The sequence below is a fragment of the Cotesia glomerata genome, linkage group LG6 (genome assembly GCF_020080835.1).
Source record: "Cotesia glomerata isolate CgM1 linkage group LG6, MPM_Cglom_v2.3, whole genome shotgun sequence".
Taxonomy (NCBI): domain Eukaryota; kingdom Metazoa; phylum Arthropoda; class Insecta; order Hymenoptera; family Braconidae; genus Cotesia; species Cotesia glomerata.
This window is the reverse complement of record NC_058163.1, coordinates 4,079,744-4,101,168: the sequence shown is the minus strand read 5'-3', so window position 1 is coordinate 4,101,168 and position 21,425 is coordinate 4,079,744. Positions and strand designations below refer to the sequence as shown.

Here is a 21,425-nt window from a genome sequence, read left to right as displayed (position 1 = left end):
GATAATAAATAAATAAATAAACTCACCAAATTGAGGAACTGTCATATAAGTTTCGCAATCTACCAAAAATTGTCCAGCTTGCACAGCTCCAAGTCCAACAAGGTGTTTCGTCAAATGTTCAATCATCTGCGGGCCAGTTTGATTTTCCTTCATCGGAAATTGTTGCAACCTAATTACATAAATTAGAATTATTAATTTTTTATCAAAACTACAATTCAAAATTTCAAGTGTCATATTTTTTTTTTAATTAATCAAAAATAAAAAACAGCCAAAATTTCTATTCAATTTTTCAGCTGTCACAATTTATTTAATTTTTTAAAATTTAATTAAAATAATTAAAAATTTGCAGATATATAATTATTTTTGAATAATTTTAAAAGCCGAAATCACCCAAAAAAAACACGCGAGCCGGCTTTATAAAAAAAAATGTTTCTATGAAACTTCAACAATTAGTAACACTAATTATTTATTAAATAAACTTACACAGTAACTCCCATTGTAATTACACTTTAATTATTGAAACAATATAACAATTGACAGCACTACACTTATTTTTATTTTTACTAAGATGTTTACTTTTCTACAACCGGCGTGACACTGACGCTCGATGCTCTGCCGGCGAAGATCTAAAACTTTTTAAATATGGCAGATGTTTGAATTTCGCGGGAAATTTAAAATTATTTAAAGAAATGTAAATTAACTTGTTTTTTTCAATTAAAATTATTATTATTTATGTGAAATTTGAGTGCAAAATATGAACAGTAATATTTATCACAGTAATTTTAATTATTTAGATAATAATTTATTTTTTTCTCACGCCAGGTGGCGATAAAGCGCGTCAGCTGATTTTGACACGACCCACGTGTTTAGGCAATTTCTGGGTTTATTTTATTAAACACGTGTAAATATTTAGTTATTTAAGTAATAAGTTAAGTAATTAATCAAAAATGGCGGAGTTGACGAGTAAGATATTTAATTACAAGCAAGAAGATTTTATTTTTGAAATAAAAGAACCTGGAGAATCAGAATTTGATAGATTGCTAATTGAAAAATGGAAACATGCGGAGGATAATAATATTTTGAGGTATAAATTGGTGATTAATAAAGAAAAACGTCTTAGTGGGAAATATAATTTTTTAATGCAGGTAATTTATTATTATTATTTTTTATTTTTAAACTTAATACAAAAAAATTACGTGCTTAATCATTTTTATGATTTTTTAACAAATAAATTATGTAAAAAATTTTTATCAGATAAAGAAAAAACATTTTATTAATTTTTAAAGTTTATCATTAAATTGAACAAAGAAAAATTATTCAAAAAATTACTGATTTGATCATTTTTATTCTATTTTTAACAAATAGATTATTATTTAAGAAATTAAAAAATTTTTTTTCTGTCAAAATTAAAGAAAAGAATTTTTTCAATAAAATATTTCATTAATTTCAACATATTATTATTATTATTTTAAAAAATTTATTATTTAACAAAACAAAATTATTGGTTTGATAATTTTTGATTTTTTAACAAATAAATTAATAAGTAAAAAGATTTTTCTAATTTTTCTGTCAGATTAAAAAAAATCTATCAATAAAATTAAAAAAAAAAATATTTTATTGTTTCTTAAACTGCGAATTTATTTTAAAAAAAATTTTTAATTTGTTTAAAATAAAAATAATAATAATAATAATAATCAGATGTAAGCTAATTAAAAATCTATAAATTAATAAAATTAATATTTTTTACAGTTAAACCTCGACCGAGCGCAAAATCGTCGTACTCCAGAAAATATAACATCAATAAAGCAGCCATTTGATCCAACCCGTTTCAACTTCACAAAAATTCCCGAAGAAGAAATAATAATCGACTTATCAAACGGCCAGGGTAACGACGTGATAGCTGTAAATATAAGCCCGTTTGCCTACGGCCATGTCTTATTTCTATCCGACCGCCTAAAATGTTTGCCTCAAGTTTTGACCAAGCGAAGCTTGGCTCAAATTATCCAGCTATTTCTTCTCAGCAAATCTCCGTAAGAATATTAGAAATTTTTTACTTATTTATATTTTATAAATGAATGTTAGTAAAAATAAAAATAAAAATTATTTATTTAGATATTTGCGAGCTGTTTTCAATGGACTATGCGCGTACGCATCAGTGAACCACCTTCACTGGCATTTTTATTACCTGAAACATGAAATGTTACTTGAAGAAATTGTTAGTATTTAAAATTAATATTTTTTTATTAATTATTCATTTTATTAATTAATTTATTCATTTAAATATTAATTTAATTGTTAATTATTTATTTAATTAATTATTTGTTTATTAATTTATTGCATTTAGGTTTAATTCTTACCAAAAAAAATTATTTTTCATTTCAGGAGCTAGAATGTCTGACAAATCAAGTTTACATTCTGAAAGACTACCCAGCTCGCGGATTCTGCTTAAAACTTTCATCATTTCCTGACAAAAACTTGGAAAATTTTGTGAAGAAGATATTTTTTATCGTTGAATGGCTGCAGAATAATGAAGTCGCTCACAATATTGCGATAACTCGCGCTAAATCTCCAGGACAAGCTTTTTATGATGACGTTAGAGTTTATATCTGGGCTACAAAAATCAACACCGGGATCAAAGACACCAGCGCATTTGTTCCGGCTGTTTCTGAGTCTTTTGGACTTTTATGTATAAGAAGTAATTTTTTTTTTTTATTATTTTAAATTATATAATAATTTTTTTAATACTGAAATTAAAAAACATCTGATGATTTTTAGAAATTTTTTAAATTATTAATTACAGCAAAAAAAATTGACTCCGAAATTCCATCTTTAAAAACTAAGGGTCAGTTTTTCAATTCAGGATAAAATTTTATCCAATGATATTTATATATCCAAATATATCTATATATTTCATATAAATAAATATACTGGCAATAATAATTTTATCCTTAATAAAATTTTATCTTGGATTGAAAAACTGGCCCTAAAAAATTATAGAAGCAATTTTTTAAAAACAAAAATTTCTATGATACTGAAGTTAGCTGTCAATTTTTTAAATTCTCATAACAATTACAATACTAAAAGTGCTTCTAAAAGTTTTCACTAATAATTTTCTTTAATTTTTACACGTGAAATTTTTTTATGACATTAAAATTAACAGTCTTGGCCAGTTTTTAATTTTAAACTTCCCGCTAAGAAAATTGAAAATTTTCAAAAATCGGGAAGTTATTGTTTTTACCCCGTTTTTCGAAAATTGAGTTTTCATCAGATCTCGACGTTTTAAGGTCCTAGGAAGCTTCCCTGACTATTCCCACGATGGTGTGTGTGTGTATATATATGTAAACCTCTCATAACTTTTGAACGGCTTGACCGATTTGATCGCGGGTGGTGCCATTCGAAAGGGTTCGACTAAACTTAGATTTTGAATACAAGTTGGACCGATTCGGACTGATAGATTTTGAGAAATCTTTAAAAAACTGCGAAAAAAAATTTTTTCAAATGTGATTTTTTTTTAATAACTCTCAAACGGCTTGACCGATCAATTCCAAAAACTAATCAGCTCTTAACATAAAAAAACCACGTCGATCGCTACCAAGCCGGTCAAAATCGGTTGATTCGTTCGTGAGTTATCGTTGACAAAAGAAATCGAAAAAAAGTGTTTTTTTGAATTACACCGAAATTTCCGGTCTGATCAAATTGTGTTTGAAAATATATCATAGAATTTGAAAAACTGCGTCGAATGCCGCCAACCACGTGAAAATCGGTACATTCATTCAAAAGTTATTGCGGTTTGAAAATTCAAAAAATAGTGTTTTATTAAACTTCTATCAGACTTTTGAGCTCGGAGAGCTCAAAACTACACGAAACTTATATTTTTGAGCTCGAAGAGCTCAAAAACGTAATAAGCGCAATTTTGAGTGCTTAATTACGAAAGTAGCGGGAAGTTGCAGGGATGGCCTTCAGGGTCAACCGTTTTCCTAATTTTTTTTTTTTAACAAAAAAATTTGTTTTGAAAAATTACTTTTAAAAAAATTTCATTTTTAATTTCTTAAAATTTCTACATGTCAATTTTTTTTCTAATTTTTTTTTTGCAACCATTTATTTGTTAAAAAAATTCTTAAAATTTTGAAATATCCGCTAAATTAATTTTCATAATTTTTTTCACAATTTAATTGTTATAAAATTCTAAAAAAATTTCTAATATCTGTCAACTTTAGTGATATAAATTTCTTGTAAATTTTTAAATTTACTGAAATTAAAATCTGTCAATTTTTCTTTCTTTTTCCGATACTAAATTATTATAAAAAAATTTCAGTTCAAAAATTTCGAGACTAAAAATTTAAATTAAAATAAGAAATTTTTTTTTTTATCAGAATTATAATAAAAAAAAAATTGTCAGATGTCAGCTGATTTCAGTATGAATATTTTTTCAACTCCATTAATTAAGTTATTAATTTTTTTTTTATTTTAGACCAAGAAGCTTATGAAACTTTAACAGAAGAAGAAGTTATAAAGTGCCTAGAAGAAGTTACCGAGCCCTTTCACGCACTTTGTCCGAAATTAAAAGCTCTTTTAAATTAAATAAGTGTCCCACCTGTCTTCTATATACATAAATAAATAATGTTATAAGAGACAGAGCGCTATAACCTCAAAAATTTAGCGCGCAATAAAAATAAACTCCAAAAGAAAGTGCGGCGATAATTGTAAATAAATAAATAAATAAATAATTTATGTAAAATTTTATAAAAGTCATGACCTAGAATTGCATTTTATTCTCATTACATATTTATATATTTATACATATTTATATGACATGTGTATAGAACATATAACTGACAAATTATAGAAAATTTTTATTTTTATTTTGGTCCTGTCACTTTATAAAATTTTTTTGTAAATAATTATATAATAATTATGTAGTGATTAAAAAAAAAAATTAATTTATTTTTATAAAAATGAAAAAGTTAGAGGCTAGCAAAATGATTCACCTGTCAAAGTTTAATAGCCTGAAAAAAAAGTAAGGCTAGAATTATAAATAAATTGATTAAATGTAAGTAAAAAAATGTTAGTATTATTATTATTAATTTTATTATTATTGTTATTATGAATTTTATTATTATTTTATGACATTAAAGTTAGCAGTCACTAGAGAATTTTTTAATTTTTTTTTAACAAACAAATTTGTTCAAAAAAATTACTTTTAAAAAATTGCATTTTTTATTTTTTAAAATTTTTATTATTATTATTAATTTACATGTCAATTTTTTTTTTATAATTTTTTGCCACAATTTTTTTAGAAAAAAAAATTATTGAATACCTGTTAAATTTATTTTCATAAAAATTATTATTAAAATTTTAGGTTTAAAAAAAATGAACCTCGTCTTGGCGCTGCTGCTTCTGCTAAGCAATGTCTCGTCTGAAGATTTATCAAACGTGACATCTACGGTGAAGGTCCAGTTTACATCCCGGGTAGTAGAGAACGAATACATAGTGGTCTTCAAGGGCTACTACAAGCCAAGCACCCGACAGAGCTACATCAGCGCAGCGCTGACCAATTCCGGAGTCGCAGATTGGAGAATTCTGGAGCGCGACAATGCGGCCAGCGAGCACCCTAGTGACTTTGATGTAGTCTTGCTGAAGGAGACCCAGAAGTACACGGGTCTAGATGCGTTGACGGAGCATCCTCTGGTGAAGAGAGTTACTCCGCAGCGGCTGGTCTACCGCACGCTGAATTATGTTAACTCTACTGAGGATGGGGAGAAAGTGTTTCGCAGGAAGATGAAAAATTTGAACGAGTCCTGGGCGAACCGACACACCAATCGGCGGCTTCTTCGAGCGATTCCTAAGCAGATTACTTCTGTTTTGCAGGTAAGCTTTATGACAATGTTAATTTTTAATAGACCTTTTTTGACAGTTTTAAAAATTTTCATGACAAATTAATTGTGATAATAAAAAAATTAAAAAAAATTCTTTTTATTTTCTACTTGTGGAATTTTTTTATTAAATATTTTTTATGCTAATTTGATTATTATGAAAATCAAAAAAAATCGTGATTGTAAAATTTTTTTATTAAATTTATTAATTAATTAATTTTTTCAATATTTGCAATTTTGAAAATTGACCAAATTAGTCTTTTATTAGATTTTTAACGTAAAAATATTGAAAAATTATTTTATCTCTAAATTTTTTATCTAATGTCAAAATTAAATAATTTCTTTTCAAATTTTGTATAAAAATTTTTAAATTATACTTAAAAATTTTTAGTTTTTTAGAAATAAAAATAGAATTGTGTTCAAAAATTTCAATATAAAATGTGTATGTAATTTTTTAATTTTAAAACTGGGAAAAAAAAATAAAAATAGACTTTTATAAATAATTAAAAAAATGAATTTTTATAAAACGAAATATTAATTTGTTATTTTAAAAATTTTCACTTAAATTTGTTCATGTGGAATTTTTTTATTACATTTTTTAAAATTCTAATTTGTTGTAAGATTCTAAAAAATTTTTAAGTGTATTAAATTTATTAACATTTAATCTTTGATATTAAGACTCTAATTTCGATTTTTTGTAATATTTACAATTAAGGTGGTTGAATTTTTTTTTTTAATATTGTATTAGTTGATTTTTTTACAAAAAAAATTCATGAATCTTGGTAGTAATTATTTGATATAAAAATATTGAAAAAATTATTTAATTGCACCTAAATTTTTTATCAAATGTCAAAATTGAAAAATTGTTCAAAAATAAAAAAAAAATAAAAATATGGAATTTTATAAATTTTAGTTAAAAAAAAAATTAATTTGTTATTTAAAAAATTAACACTTAATTTTTATTCAATTTCTAAATTTTTTTATTAAAGGTCAAAATTAAAAAATTATTCAAAACTAAAAAAATTTTTGAATTTTAAAAATAAAAATAGAATTTTATAAATTTTATAAAAAAAACCATAAATTTATTATTTTAAAAATCAGCATTTTTTTTTTTATCAAATTTCTACATCTAAATTTTTTCATAATAATTTATTAATTTTAAACAAAATAAAATTGTTAAAAATTAATTAATTTTATCATCATTTCAAAATCAGGATTTCTAAAATTATTTTTTGAGTACTAATTTTTAATTCATTAAAAAAAAACCAAAAAAAATTTTAATGTCTGCTGATTTAATTACCATATCAATAATTAAAACTTCTAACTAAATTAATTAATAAAATAAAAATTCCTCAACCTCCAGGTGGACGCGCTGTGGAAGTTGCGAGTGACTGGCCAGAACGTAAAAGTAGCAGTGTTCGACACGGGCCTAGCAGCGAGCCACCCTCACCTGAAGAACATCAAAGAAAGAACGAACTGGACCAATGAAAAGTCCTTGAGCGACACCCTGGGGCATGGAACCTTCGTAGCAGGTGTAATCGCTTCATCGTCAAAAGAATGCCTGGGCCTGGCACCAGACGCAGAGCTCCACATCTTCCGAGTGTTCACCAATGAGCAAGTGTCTTACACCTCCTGGTTCCTGGACGCGTTCAACTACGCGATCCTGTCCAAAATCACGGTGCTGAACCTCTCCATCGGCGGTCCAGATTTCATGGACCACCCCTTCGTGGACAAGGTTTGGGAGCTGACGGCGAACGGAGTGATCATGGTCTCCGCGACTGGGAACGACGGTCCGCTCTATGGGACCCACAACAACCCCGCGGACCAGATGGACGTCATCGGAGTCGGCGGGATCAACTGGGCTGATAAAATTGCTAGTTTCTCTTCTAGAGGAATGACCACCTGGGAGCTGCCCAACGGGTACGGAAGAGTCAAGCCCGACCTGGTGACCTATGGATCGGGAGTTCGCGGGTCTGCTTTGAAGACCGGCTGCCAATCTTTGTCTGGGACTTCTGTAGCGAGCCCCGTAGTCGCCGGGGCTGTTACTCTTTTGGCTAGCGGGTTCGTCGGCGACCTCACTCAAAAAACAAGGTTCATTTTTTTGGTCTTTAAAATTTTTTTTTAATTCAATAAATTTTTAAGTTAAATTAAAAAAATTTATTTTTAATATTAAAATTAATTTTTTATAGGATTTTTGATATTTTGACAGTGTTAATTTTTATATTATTAAAATTATTAGACAGCTGATAATTTTTTTAATTTTTACAACAAATTAATTGTGATAAGAATTTCATTTGTAATTTATTTTATTTTCTACATATGGAATTTTTTTATACTAATTTTATTTTTATGAAAATTTTTTAATTTTTAAAAATTGACATTTTGACCAAATTATTTTTTTTGATATATTTAATGAAAAAATTATGTTATTAAGGTAAAAGCCCCAATAGATGATCATGTACCAGTATATGATCACTCCATGTATTTGTATACCTATATTTGTGACTATAGATATACAGATACATGGAGTGATCATATACCGGTACGTGATCATCTATTGGGGCTTTTACCTTACTTCTAAATTTTTTATAAAATTTTAAAATTTTGATTAATAAATAATTTTTTTTAATTTAAAAAATAAATAAAAATCATAACCTTGACTCAATATCAATTTTTTTGGGATGGAATATACATTTCTTTTTTAAATTATAAATAATGCAAAATTTACCCGAGACGGGACTCGAACCCTGTTCGCTCCGCGCTGTTAAAAAAGAGTGATACCATTTCGCCAATAGAAAATTTTTGATCCTTATCAAAATAAAATTTATTTCATATATTTATAATCTATGACTTATTTACATTTAAAAGTGGCGCTGCAGTCGGATTTTCGGTAATTATTTACAAGTGGGGTCAAACCTATTTTTGGCCATATCTAAATGAAAAATTAACATTTTTTAATTTTTTTTTATTTTGCTTGTTTTTACAGCGGATTTATGGTGGTAATATCGAAAATATAAAAAAATCAATATTTTGATAGCTTTTTTTGCCTTCAAAAGTTGAAAAAAATTTTAGCTCTTATGTTTTTGGATCAAATTTCTATTTTATCTTTTTTTTGATGTTTTGATATATTTTTTTTTTTTTTTGAAAAGTACTTAAAAAAACGAACAATTAAAAAAAAAAATTTAATACCACAATTAAAAAAAAAATTTTTTAATTTTTTTGAAAATTTATTAAAATTGTGGTAATCAAATTTTTTTTTAATAGTTCATTTTTTTATGTATCTTTTGAAAAGCAATATATCAAAATTTTCAAAAAAAATGAAAATTAAAATAGTAGACCCCATCTGTAAATAATTAAGGGATTTTCTAAAACCATAAATAAATTTATTAATATATTAATTATATTTTTCAAAAAATTTGACTGAAACATTGACCTAAATTTTTATAAAAATTATTTTGAGTCTTGATAAATTTTAACGTAGAAAAATAAAATCAACTTTACAAAAATTAACTAACAAGGCAAATTAAAAAATTTTCTCTAATTAATTAAAATTTTTTTTTTCAGGATCACCCCCGCAAGTATGAAACAAGCTCTACTAAGTTCGGCCCGAAGACTACCTGGGGTCGGAATGTTCGAACAGGGCGCGGGAAAATTGGACCTCATCCGGGCATTCTACTTCCTGCGGAGCTACGTTCCGCAAGTGACACTAAGCCCTAGTTACGTGGATCTCACTGAGTGCATGTACATGTGGCCGTACTGCACCCAGGCGATTTACTACTCGGGAATGCCAACTGTGGTAAACGTGACGATCATCAACGGACTGGGTGTCTCAGGCCACGTTGCAAATGTCACCTGGCACCCATATCTCGGAGAAGGCTACGGAGAAAAGGTTGACGTTGCCCTGACCTTCAGTGACGTCCTGTGGCCCTGGTCCGGGTGGTTGGCTGTTGCGTTGACTGTTCCCGAAGCTGCTGCTGACTGGCAGGGCGTCGCTCATGGACATATCAGTCTCACAGTGGAGTCGCCGTCTCAGGATGACCAAGAGACCGAGGCTGTCAGGTCGACTATCAACCTCCCGCTCAAGGTTAAGATCATTCCGACTCCTCCAAGGCACAAGAGACTCCTCTGGGACCAGTTTCACAATTTGAGGTATCCTCCTGGGTACTTTCCAAGGGATGATCTTCAGGCGAAGAATGATCCTCTTGATTGGAATGGCGATCATATTCATACTAATTTTAAGGAGATGTATCAGCATCTTAGGAATGCTGGGTATTATCTTGAGGTAATCTGAACTATAAATAAAAACATTTTGCTTTATTAAATAATGACTTTTGTTAAATTGCACTGTACTTTCTTAACTATTGACGTTTTCAAAGATATAAGCTCATCCCGATGTCACACTCATCAAGAGCTTTCATTTGAGTACCCACATGCATTTTGATATATTTTTCATATATACATATATATAAATATATAAAATATATGAAAAATTGATGTGGGTACTCAAATGAAAGGTCTTGATGAGTGTAATGTCAAGATGAGCTTATATCTTGAAAAACGTCAATATTTCACAAGATACAAGGTCATTTCTTAATTATGGGTCTACAGATAGAGTATTTTCGAATACAGCTTAAATACTCATTATAAATTCATTATATCTCATATATCATTAAATAATATATATTCATATATATTATAAATTAATATATATTCATATATCATTATTAAATAATATATATTCATATATCATTATAAATTATGAACAAATAAATAATTTTTCAGGTGCTAGGAACACCATTCATCTGTTTCGAAGCCAAAAATTACGGTACCCTGCTGATAGTAGACTCAGAAGAAGAATTCTTCCCTGAAGAAGTGATAAAGCTGAAGAAAGACGTCGAAGAAGAAGGTCTCTCGGTGGTTATCTTCGCGGACTGGTACAATGAAACCGTCATGCAGAAGGTCAAGTTCTACGACGAGAATACCAGACAGTGGTGGATCCCAGACACTGGAGGAGCGAATGTGCCGGCGCTCAATGAATTACTGAGCAACTGGGACATCGCTTTTGGAGACTCCGTAAGAAACGGACAGTTTACACTCGGACAGCACTCACCGGTGACCTTTGCCTCGGGTACAACTATTGCGAGGTTCCCTGCGAAGGGCACGCTGCTGTTTGTCGAGCTGAAGGACCAGGGAGAGAAATTGCTGAAAGGAACCGAGTCTATGGCGAAGGTTCCTGTCTTGGGTCTACTGGAACCAGACGGCGATAAAGAAGCTTCCGGAAAGTCAGGGAAGATTGTTATTTATGGAGACTCTAATTGCATTGATGACAGTCATGCTAAAAAACGTGAGTTGAAATTTTCCAAATTTTACATATAAATTAAACATATAAAAAATGAGCATTTTTTTTTTTTTAATAATTTAATTTATTTTTTTTTTTTTTCTAATTTAATTTATTTTTATTTTAATTAATAAATAAACAACATTTGTTTTATTTATTTTCTCCAATTTTTTGATAACTATGTATTATTTTATTAAAAATTAAACAAACAAAAAAAAATCATCAGAGGAGCTCGCTTAATTGAATCAAAAATACTTTGACATTTTTTTTTCGAGTTGAATTAAAGAAAAATGATTACTTTTTTTTTGATAAAATAATAAATTAGAATTAAGTAAATTAATAAACAAATGATAATATTTTTTTTTTAATTTATAATTATCTAATGACAAAATTTAATTTCAATTTTTTTTCCAGATCAAATATAATTTAAAAAAATTTATGACTATAAGACTATGAATTTTATCGAAATTTTATAAGAATAACTTTAAAAAAAAAAAATAATAAATAGATTAAAAAAAATTAATTCATCCCAAAAAAAAATTTTTTCTTACAATTTTAAGTCAATTTTATAATGGCACTAAAATCAACATATATTTATTAAATTTTGTGATTTCATTAAATTGGTACAAAATAATTATTTTTCAAATATTCCACTTTTAGTTCTTAAAAATCTTTTTTTTTTTTGGTAAAAATTTCTTAAAAAAAATTCTGATAGTATTTTATGAGATATTTTTAAAACTGTTAATTAAATTAATAACTTTGAATTTATTAAAGTTATTAAATTAATTAATTACTATAAATCTTTAAAATTATAAATTAAATTAACTCAAAATTTTCTGTTATTAATATTTAAATATTATACTAAAAAAAAAAAAAAAAAAAAAAAAAAAAACATTTTTTTAATTTTAGCTGCCTGTTTCTGGATGCTGGACGCAATTCTCGAGTACACAACTACAGGAAACGTCCCTTCAATCTTCCTGGACCCGAAAAACAACGAACTATCATCAGACCTAGACTCCAGTAAATTTCCATCACGAATGCAAGGTAGCCAGTTACATCGACACAGCAAAGTCCTATTGATGACTGAAAGCGACGGAACCCAACGACTTAGACCTTTGCCAGCTTGCCCTTCTGCTGTTCTTGCCGTTCCAAGTCCTCTTAACGAGTCGATTCCCACGTAAGTAATCAACCTGCAATTATTCACATTAATTTTTGCCTTTTTTACTACAATTATTTACTTATTTTTTAAAATTTAATTTTGTAAAAAAGTGTCTCTTATAATTTTTTTTTTAAATCAAATATGAAAGCCGCAATTTCAAAATTGAAATTTTTATAATTAGCAAAAATTTGAATAATTTATTATAAATTTTAATTGAAGAATTGCGGTGAAAATATTGGTCTTATTGTTACGTTTTGGAAGAATCCAAAGTTTTTCCTAGATAATAATAAAATAAAATTTTTTATAAATCATCAGGTTTTGACCTTGTTAGGAAGTCAATAGACACCTGGTAGGTCGTGTCACTAATTTACTCCGCAAAGTAGATTTTAAAATTTATATTTACTAGACATAATATGCTCGCTTCGCTCGCCTTCATTCTTTCAAAAATTCCGCCACTATCTCAGTCGACCAATCAACAACTGAATAAAATAGTCACAAAAGTGAAGTAAAACGATACGACATCCGGCCATCAACTTTTTAGAAGAGGATAAGTTTTTGATATTACTATATTACTTCCAATTACCTGCCCTCAGGTAGGTGATGGACAGAGAGTCTGAACGCTGGCTAGCGCTCTAGGTGATTTCACCAGGGTCGAACTGCTAATAAGCGTTCGAACCCTGGGGGTAATAGCTATGATATTTAGAGGATGGGATATCTGTACGCTGGCTAGCGCTCTAGGTAAAGAAATCAGGGTGAAACGCTGATAAGCGCTCTCAACTCTGGGTTAAAGTTTTAAGAAATATCCATTTTAAGGTAGTTTGGGCTCCAAATGACTTCAACTTGACCCCATATTTTTAGTAGATTTCATAGAAATCTAACTATTGCATTGGTCTTCATGACGGAACTTTTGAAAAATTTTGCTATATTTCGACTCAGCTCGTCAAGCGGATTCAGAAAATACATATGGTTCAAAAGTTTATATGTGTATGTAAGTTTATATATATATATATATATTTATTTATTTATTTATTTATATATATATATATTTATAATTTATTTATATATATATTTATTTATATATATATATATATATATATATATATATACATATATATATATATATATATTATATATATATATATATATATATATATATATATATATATATATATATATATATATATATATATATATTCATTTATATATATATATATATATTTATAATTTATTTATTAATATATATATATATATATATATATATATATATATATATATATATATATATATATATATATATATGTATGTATATATATATATTAGGGTGTGCCAAAATGTAACTCCCGTGGAGAACCTTTTAAAATTGGAATTTTGAGTTCCGCTTTTAACAGGGGCTGCGTTTGGGCATTTCCTGAGATATTTTGGAGTGAGACGATGTATTTGATTTTCATAGAATTTTTTAACAGAAGCTTAGTTTGGGCATTTCCGGTGAAAATTCAAAATTTGGCCAAGAGAATCGTGAGTACCGACCTTATAAACCTATAACAGTTGTTATTGTTTTGTGACAGCCCAGTACTTGTCAGTTGATATTTTAATAGTTATATTATTATAATTATTTTATCATAATTATGAATTGAATTTAATCAATTAAATTCTGATTAGAAATAATTTTATATTTTATACTATTTTTCGAGTGATCTCTTGCAAAAAAGAAAAAAAAAATATCTATTAATTTGACCTCGGAATGCGACGATCAAACTACCTTAATTGATTAACAATTAAATAGATTTATTAATAAGGAATTGGCAGGTTCAGCTCGGACGAACTGCTTCAGAAGAAGTCTGAAGACAGAATGCATAAAAATAATTATTACAATGAGTTTATATACAGATTTTTAGCAACGTTGCATTTCAGGTTACCCTATGAGAATATCAATGCAGTTAAAATCCCACAACATAGACTGTTTAGTTTACTGGGCTGCGTTGACGTTCAAGAAATCCCTTATCTCGAGATATTTCCGTTATAAAATACCTCGAGTAATGATTAATTAATAAAATTTAAAATAAATTAAAAATTTGTCAGAACGTAACGCTTATAGAAATTCTTTTAGAAAAAAATTGTTCAAAATTTAATTTTATCAAAGAAATGTCGCTTATAATTTTTTCTTAAGACCAATATGAAAGCCGCAATTTTAAAATTGAGATTTTATAATTGAAAAAAATTTTAATCATTCATTACTTATAAATTAAATTTTTCAGAAATTTTTTATAAAATTTTTTTTTACAAGTCAATTTTTACAAATATTTTCAGCAAAAATTTTGGTCCTATTTATTAAGTTAAGATATATTTTTTATTGATAAATTTTCACATAAAAAATAAAATTTAAACTTACAGAAATTTGTACAGAGCCCAGAAAATCCTGTCAGTAGAAGAACAGGCTGATGCAGTGCCTCTCTCACCAGACGCAGACCCGACCTGGGTTCTCCGTCGTCGCGGAGGCACTGGGTACAACTCCCACCCTCAGTTCAGCCTCGAAATCGAGCAGACGTATGTAGAGCCAGTTACTAACACTAAATACTCCCTCCCGCTAAACTCCTGGAGCTTCTACTTGACTGTCACGATTATTTCCATTCTGACGATGATACTTCTCAAGAGATTGCTGTCTAATTGCATCAGGAAGCGACAGCTGAAACGCAAACGCGTGATAGGACGGCTCAGGAGAGTCTTCCAAGCGCTAGCTGTTTCTAGAGTGCCTCAAATGTAAATGTAAAGTATAAGTCAATTAGTCGAGATGAATAATACGTATTTTGTATAAATTATTTATTAAATATTCTATTTCTTTTTTATTATTACTATATTTTATTTTTATTAATTCTAAGGTTTGTTTAATTAATCTAGGTTTTTTTTAATTACTCACAATTTAAATTGGAGTTTTTTATTTACAGCGCAAGTTACTTGCAGAAATTTTATTTTTTTTTCTTTTTGACGCATTTAAAGAGCAAGTTTTGACTATTGAATCTTGTAAATATTTAAATTTTTACGAATAAAAAAAATAAGATTAAATTTTATAATGTTAAATTTTTTTTTAGAATGTAAAAAATTTTTAATACATGTACTAATAGGCACAAATAATTTTTTAAAAATAATAATCAATTAAGTGAATATACGTTTTTAATCTTTTAAAATTTCAATTATTTTTCTCATTTTTTTTCCCATAATTTGACACAAAATTTTATTTTTAATTTTTACAAACTTAAATTATTTTTCTCTTACTTAATTTATTAAAAAAACTATCAAATATCTGTTGAATTAATTTTTATTATTTAATCACAAATAATCATAATCTAAGCTTAAACTTCAACCAAAAAAATTATCTATATTATTAAGAGAATAAAAAAAAATTTGTCTTCAGAATAGTCATATAATAAAATCGACACATAATTAAGAAATTACCTTGTATCTTGTCAACTATAGACATTTTTAAAGATATAAGCTCACCCCGACATTACTGTCATCGAGACCTTTCATTTAAGTACCCACATCAATTTTTCATATATTTATATATATTATATATATATGTATATATGAAAAATTTATCAAAATGCATGTGGGTACTCAAATGAAAGCTCTTGATGAGTGTAACATCAGGATGAGCTTATATTTTTGGTAACGTCAATTGTTAAGAAAATACATTGTAATTAAACAAAAGTAATTATTTTATTCAATAAAAGATCTTGTATCTTATGAACTATTGACATTTTTAAAGATATAAGCTCATGTCGACTTTATACTCATCAAGAGCTTTCATTTGAGTACCCACATCAATTTTTCATATATTTATATATATTATATATATGTATATATACATGAAAAATTTATCAAAATGCATGTGGGTACTCAAATGAAAGCTCTTGATGAGTGTAACATCAGGATGAGCTTATATTTTTGGAAACGTCAATTGTTAAGAAAATACAATTTAATTAAACAAAAGTAATTATTTTATTCAATAAAAGATCTTGTATGTTGTGAACTATTGACATTTTTAAAGATATAAGCTCACCCTGACATTACACTCATCAATACCTTTCATTTGAATACCCACATCAATTTTTCCCATATTTATATATATTATATATATGTATAGATAAAAAATATATCAAAATGCATGTGGGTACTCAAATGAAAGCTCTTGATGAGTATAACATCGGGATGAGCTTATATTTTTAGAAACGTCAATTGTTAAGAAAATACATTGTAATTAAACAAAAGTAATTATTTTATTCAATAAAAGATCTTGTATGTTGTGAACTATTGACATTTTAAAGATATAAGCTCACCCTGACATTACACTCATCAAGACCTTTCATTTGAATACCCACATCAATTTTTCATATATTTATATATATTATATATATGTATAGATAAAAAATATATCAAAATGCATGTGGGTACTCAAATGAAAGCTCTTGATGAGTATAACATCGGGATGAGCTTATATTTTTAGAAACGTCAATTGTTAAGAAAATACATTGTAATTAAACAAAATTAATTATTTTATTCAATAAAAGATCTTGTATGTTGTGAACTATTGACATTTTTAAAGATATAAGCTCACTCTGACATTACACTCATCAAGATCTTTCATTTGAATACCCACATCAATTTTTCCCATATTTATATATATTATATATATATGTATAGATAAAAATTTATCAAAATGCATGTGGGTACTCAAATGAAAGCTCTTGATGAGTGTAACATCAGGATGAGCTTATATTTTTGGAAACGTCAATTGTTAAGAAAATACAATTTAATTAAACAAAAGTAATTATTTTATTCAATAAAAGATCTTGTATGTTGTGAACTATTGACATTTTTAAAGATATAAGCTCACCCTGACATTACACTCATCAATACCTTTCATTTGAATACCCACATCAATTTTTCCCATATTTATATATATTATATATATGTATAGATAAAAAATATATCAAAATGCATGTGGGTACTCAAATGAAAGCTCTTGATGAGTATAACTTCGGGATGAGCTTATATCTTTAAAAACCTCAATATTTAAGAAAGTACAGTGCAATTTAACAAAAGTCATAATTTAATAAAGCAAAATTTTATTTATTTACAGTTCACAAATCACAGTAGTCCTAGTGTCTGCAAGGTTGCTAGTTTTTATTATTTAATCACAAATAATCCTTATCTAAACTTAAACTTCAACCATAAAAATTATATTTACAAAATACTTAATTATAAAAGGGATTATAAGTAACCCAATGAGCTTTAGTTTGCTCAGCAGCAGATTTATGTGTCGTAAAAATACTCTTGAGGACCTCGGAAGCGTTGGGGTCCTTGGCAATACTGTAATCCTCTTTAATTTTCTTAAACGCAGGGTCGACTGGCTCCTGAGTGGCTGTAGAAGACTTGGAGGCCTTGCTGGTCCCGGGCTTTTCTTTGTCCTCCTTCTTCTTTTTCTTCTCAACCGCCTCCTCAGGTTCCTTGGGACGTTTCTTGGACTTCTTGCTAACTTTTCTCGCCTGCATATTTTCGATCATCAGATCCAAGTCTTCACCCTCGGCATTGAGCACCACGACGTCCTTCGGCTGGAACTCGACCTGACAGCGATGACAGACAGTGGACTTTACTTGCTTGAGAGCGCGCTCGCTCATTACACACCCGCAGGTCCACAGGTAGCAGAACTTGTACTTTCCGTTCATCTCCAGCCCAATCAGCGGACAAATGAACGGACTTTTGGCGTCGCCGGCATACCCGTCTCCTGTCTCCGCCTTGTTCTCCTCGTAGGAGGGGTTTGGAGTCAAGTTTAGGGTTTTTACGTCCTTTAAACTCTTTATGTGAACAGCGGTCTCGGGGAGAATTGATCTGTCTAACAGTCCTTCGATCACTGCTTCTTTGCTGTAGAGTTTTCCCAGGCCACAGCTCACTATTGGCTGCTGCAAGGGCATCTGCTTTATTGTGCAATGCTTCCATCGGAATGCCAGCTCGGAATCTTTGTCTTTCTGTAAAAAATAAATAATTTATATAATTGTTGTTAAAAATTTTTAAATGTTATTTAATATTTTCATTTTTACACGCTTTTTTTTTTTTTTTTGAAGTGAAACTTCTTTATCGACGTATGAGAGAAATTTTATAGCAATGTAAAAAAAAATCGTCACGATTTTCGGTTACGCGCCATGTTATTTTTTTTTTTTTTTTATCAAAGTTCAGTATAGCGCCGTAAAGAATAAATCTAAAAACAAAAAAAAAAAGAAATTAATTGATAATTTAAAAATAAAAAAAAATACAATTATTAGTAAATAAAAATATGTATACGTACATCCTTTTTATTTATTTGTTTCTAATGATTTATCTATTCATTTTTAATTCTATAAAATCATTGCATGTCTACAAGATTAATTGTCATTATATAATTGTATTACTTTGAATAGATAATTCCAATTATTTACTCATAACTTGTGTAATTGAGTTAGTTATTAAATATCTGTTTTGAATTATTTTTACTATGTTATAGAAGAAAATATGAATATTAAAGTTCTTTACATAATTTTTGTAAACCGATTAAATAATGGCAGAGTTTAAAAAATGACAACAATGGTAATGATGATGAGATCATAATTGATGAATTACAATGATTATAATAAAAGCAATGATAAAATGAATTACTCATATTATTGGTATGCATGTCTATAATACAAAAATAGCTTTAATTTAATCTTGAAAAATTATTTTTCGCGTGCCTCATCTAGCCAATTTCTGTGAAGTTGTAAATAGTAAAAAAATTATAAGTCATAAAGAAGTTTCACTTCTTACTTGTGTACTCTGGTACACACACATATTTTTTTTTTATTTATTATTTTATTAGCTTCATTTGTATGTTTGTAACCGACTCGTTCAAACTTTATAGATTTATCGAGGACCGATGACAATACACTTGTTTGATAAGATTATTCCATTATTCAATTTGCAAAATAAGATTTTTGTTAATTTATATAAATTTTATCTATAGTCAACAAGACAGAAATTGATGTTAATTTTAATTTCCAATCATTATCTTTAACCGATTTCTCTAATATTAACAAATTTTCGAATACCAAAGAGAATTTTAATTTAACAAAACAAATAATAGTTTTAAAAAACTAAAAAAACACGCTTTTTATAGAAAACTAAACTAAAAAATAGAAAATAAATTTTAATAAATATAAATTAATAATAGTGTAAATAAGAAAAAAATGTTTTATTTTTAAAAAGCGTGGGGTGCTTTTTAAGATATTGAAATGATAATCCTTCTTCTCATATCTGTCAATAAAATATTTATAACTATTGACACCTCCTTGCACCCCGCGCTTTTTTTACAATAAAACTTTTTTTTTTATTTAAACTAATATTAATTTATATTTCTTAAAATTTATTTTTTATTTTATAGTTTAGTTTTCTATAAAAAGCGTGTTTTTTAATTTTTTTTTAAGCTATTATTTATTTAATTAATGATATTTAAATTGAGACAAATAATAATTTTTAGAATTTTTTTTTAATTAACAAATTTTTCCGAAAAAAAAATTTTTTTTTAAATTTAAACTTCAGAATTAAAAGCTCTGAAAAATTAGAAATTTTTTAAAAATAATTTTCTACTGTTTAAAAAAAAAAATCAAAAAATTGTCTGTTAATTTAAATATTATTTAAGTTAATTTTTTCTTTTAATTAATGTCAATTTTTTTTATAATATGTGATGAGTAGTGATTTAATTATTTTAAAATGATGAGGTGTATATTAATTTAAATGTCATAATTTTTCTAATTTTTTTATAAAAATTTTTGTCAGCTTTTAAAGTATCAAATTTCATGAAATATTTCATGAAAATTAAGTTAGCAGATATTTTATAATTTTACGAATTTTTTAAACAATTAAATTATGTCAAAGAAAATGAGAAAAAAAAATAACATTTAGAAAATTAAATAAATAAAAAATGCAATTTTTTAGAAATAATTTTTCGGAGCAAATTTACTTATTAAATAAAATTGAAAACTTATCAAGTGACTGCCAAGTTTAATGTCATAAATCTTTATCACATTGAAATTAGCAGATATTTAGAAATTTTTTGATTTTCTTTTCAAAAACAAACTAGAAAATTATGTTAAAAATTACATTTATAATTTCTTAGACCTTTTAAAGATTAAATATTTTAAATAATTATTTTTTTCTTTAATTTATTGAAAAAAAATATATATTCTAAAAATTATCAGATGTTTATTAATTTCAATCTCATTTTTTGGAATTTTTTTTTTTAATTTTTGTCAATTTTTTTATAGTGTAATAATCAATTTTTTTTTATTTTAGATGACCAGATGTTTATTAATTTAAATGTCACTGTAATTTTTTATAAAAATTTTTTTGACATTATTTTTTAAAATATTGTAGATTTTTTTTATTTTCAACAAGAAATTAAAAAAAAATGTCATAAAATAACAATTAAAAATTTTAGAATTTTAATTAGTAACTAATTTTAAATAAAGTGATTACGGCATAAAATATTATGAAAATTAATTTAGCATATATTTAATATTTTTAAGAATTTTACAACAAATAAATTATGGCCAATAAAAATTAGAAAATAAAAATTGACATGTAGAAATTTCAGAAAACAAAAAAGGCAATTTTTTAAAAATAATTTTTTTGAACAAATTTTTTTGTTAAATAAAATTAAAAAATTGTCAAGTGGCTGCTAACTCTAATGTTATTAATATATTACTAAATAATAAAAACAATACTCATATTGATTTTTTAGGTTAACTTACTTGTTCAGGTTTCTTTTTAATCCTCACAAGTTCATCACGTCGTGGAATAGTTCCTCCATCGCACCCCATTTTTCCACTTAGTAATTATATATATATTAATTTAAAAATAAAATTACCTCACAAGTATTAAATAAAAAAACCAAAACTTTTATTTATATTTATCAACAAATTATTAAAAATCTGACACAAATTACAATGCGACTGACATTTGCTTATTTTTCTTTCTTTAAAAAAACACA

At 26.9% G+C, this 21,425-nt stretch overlaps 4 protein-coding genes across 4 annotated transcripts in view; 2 read left to right on the top strand and 2 right to left on the bottom strand.

The window, feature by feature from the left end:
* The window catches only part of LOC123266706 (mediator of RNA polymerase II transcription subunit 20), a 66,105-nt gene extending 65,474 nt beyond the window's left edge, over positions 1-631 (bottom strand). The window contains exons 1-2 of the mRNA XM_044731083.1: positions 484-631; positions 27-169 (exon numbers count right to left, since the gene is read on the bottom strand). Of these exons, the coding sequence (XP_044587018.1) occupies positions 27-169; positions 484-497 (157 nt within the window). The 5' untranslated portion in view covers positions 498-631. The remainder of the gene's footprint in view (positions 1-26; positions 170-483) is intronic.
* Positions 632-846: 215 nt separating this feature from the next.
* On the top strand, positions 847-4,741 carry LOC123266775 (GDP-D-glucose phosphorylase 1). Its single transcript, XM_044731175.1, has 5 exons — positions 847-1,145; positions 1,750-2,030; positions 2,113-2,215; positions 2,383-2,695; positions 4,472-4,741. The coding sequence occupies exons 1-5, from the start codon at positions 948-950 to the stop codon at positions 4,579-4,581; spliced, it is 1,005 nt and encodes a 334-aa protein (XP_044587110.1). The 5' UTR covers positions 847-947; the 3' UTR covers positions 4,582-4,741.
* Positions 4,742-4,898: 157 nt separating this feature from the next.
* LOC123266774 (membrane-bound transcription factor site-1 protease) lies at positions 4,899-15,213 on the top strand. Its single transcript, XM_044731174.1, has 7 exons — positions 4,899-5,050; positions 5,360-5,868; positions 7,237-7,964; positions 9,438-10,155; positions 10,656-11,217; positions 12,121-12,388; positions 14,762-15,213. Exons 2-7 carry the CDS (start codon positions 5,371-5,373, stop codon positions 15,129-15,131), a joined length of 3,144 nt encoding a protein of 1,047 aa, XP_044587109.1. The 5' UTR covers positions 4,899-5,050; positions 5,360-5,370; the 3' UTR covers positions 15,132-15,213.
* A 2,276-nt stretch (positions 15,214-17,489) lies between these two features.
* LOC123266625 (replication termination factor 2) lies at positions 17,490-21,374 on the bottom strand. The gene is made up of 2 exons (XM_044730945.1): positions 21,187-21,374; positions 17,490-18,393 (listed from the first exon to the last, which is right to left on the bottom strand). Exons 1-2 carry the CDS (start codon positions 21,253-21,255, stop codon positions 17,623-17,625), a joined length of 840 nt encoding a protein of 279 aa, XP_044586880.1. The 5' UTR covers positions 21,256-21,374; the 3' UTR covers positions 17,490-17,622.
* Positions 21,375-21,425: the final 51 nt, after the last annotated feature.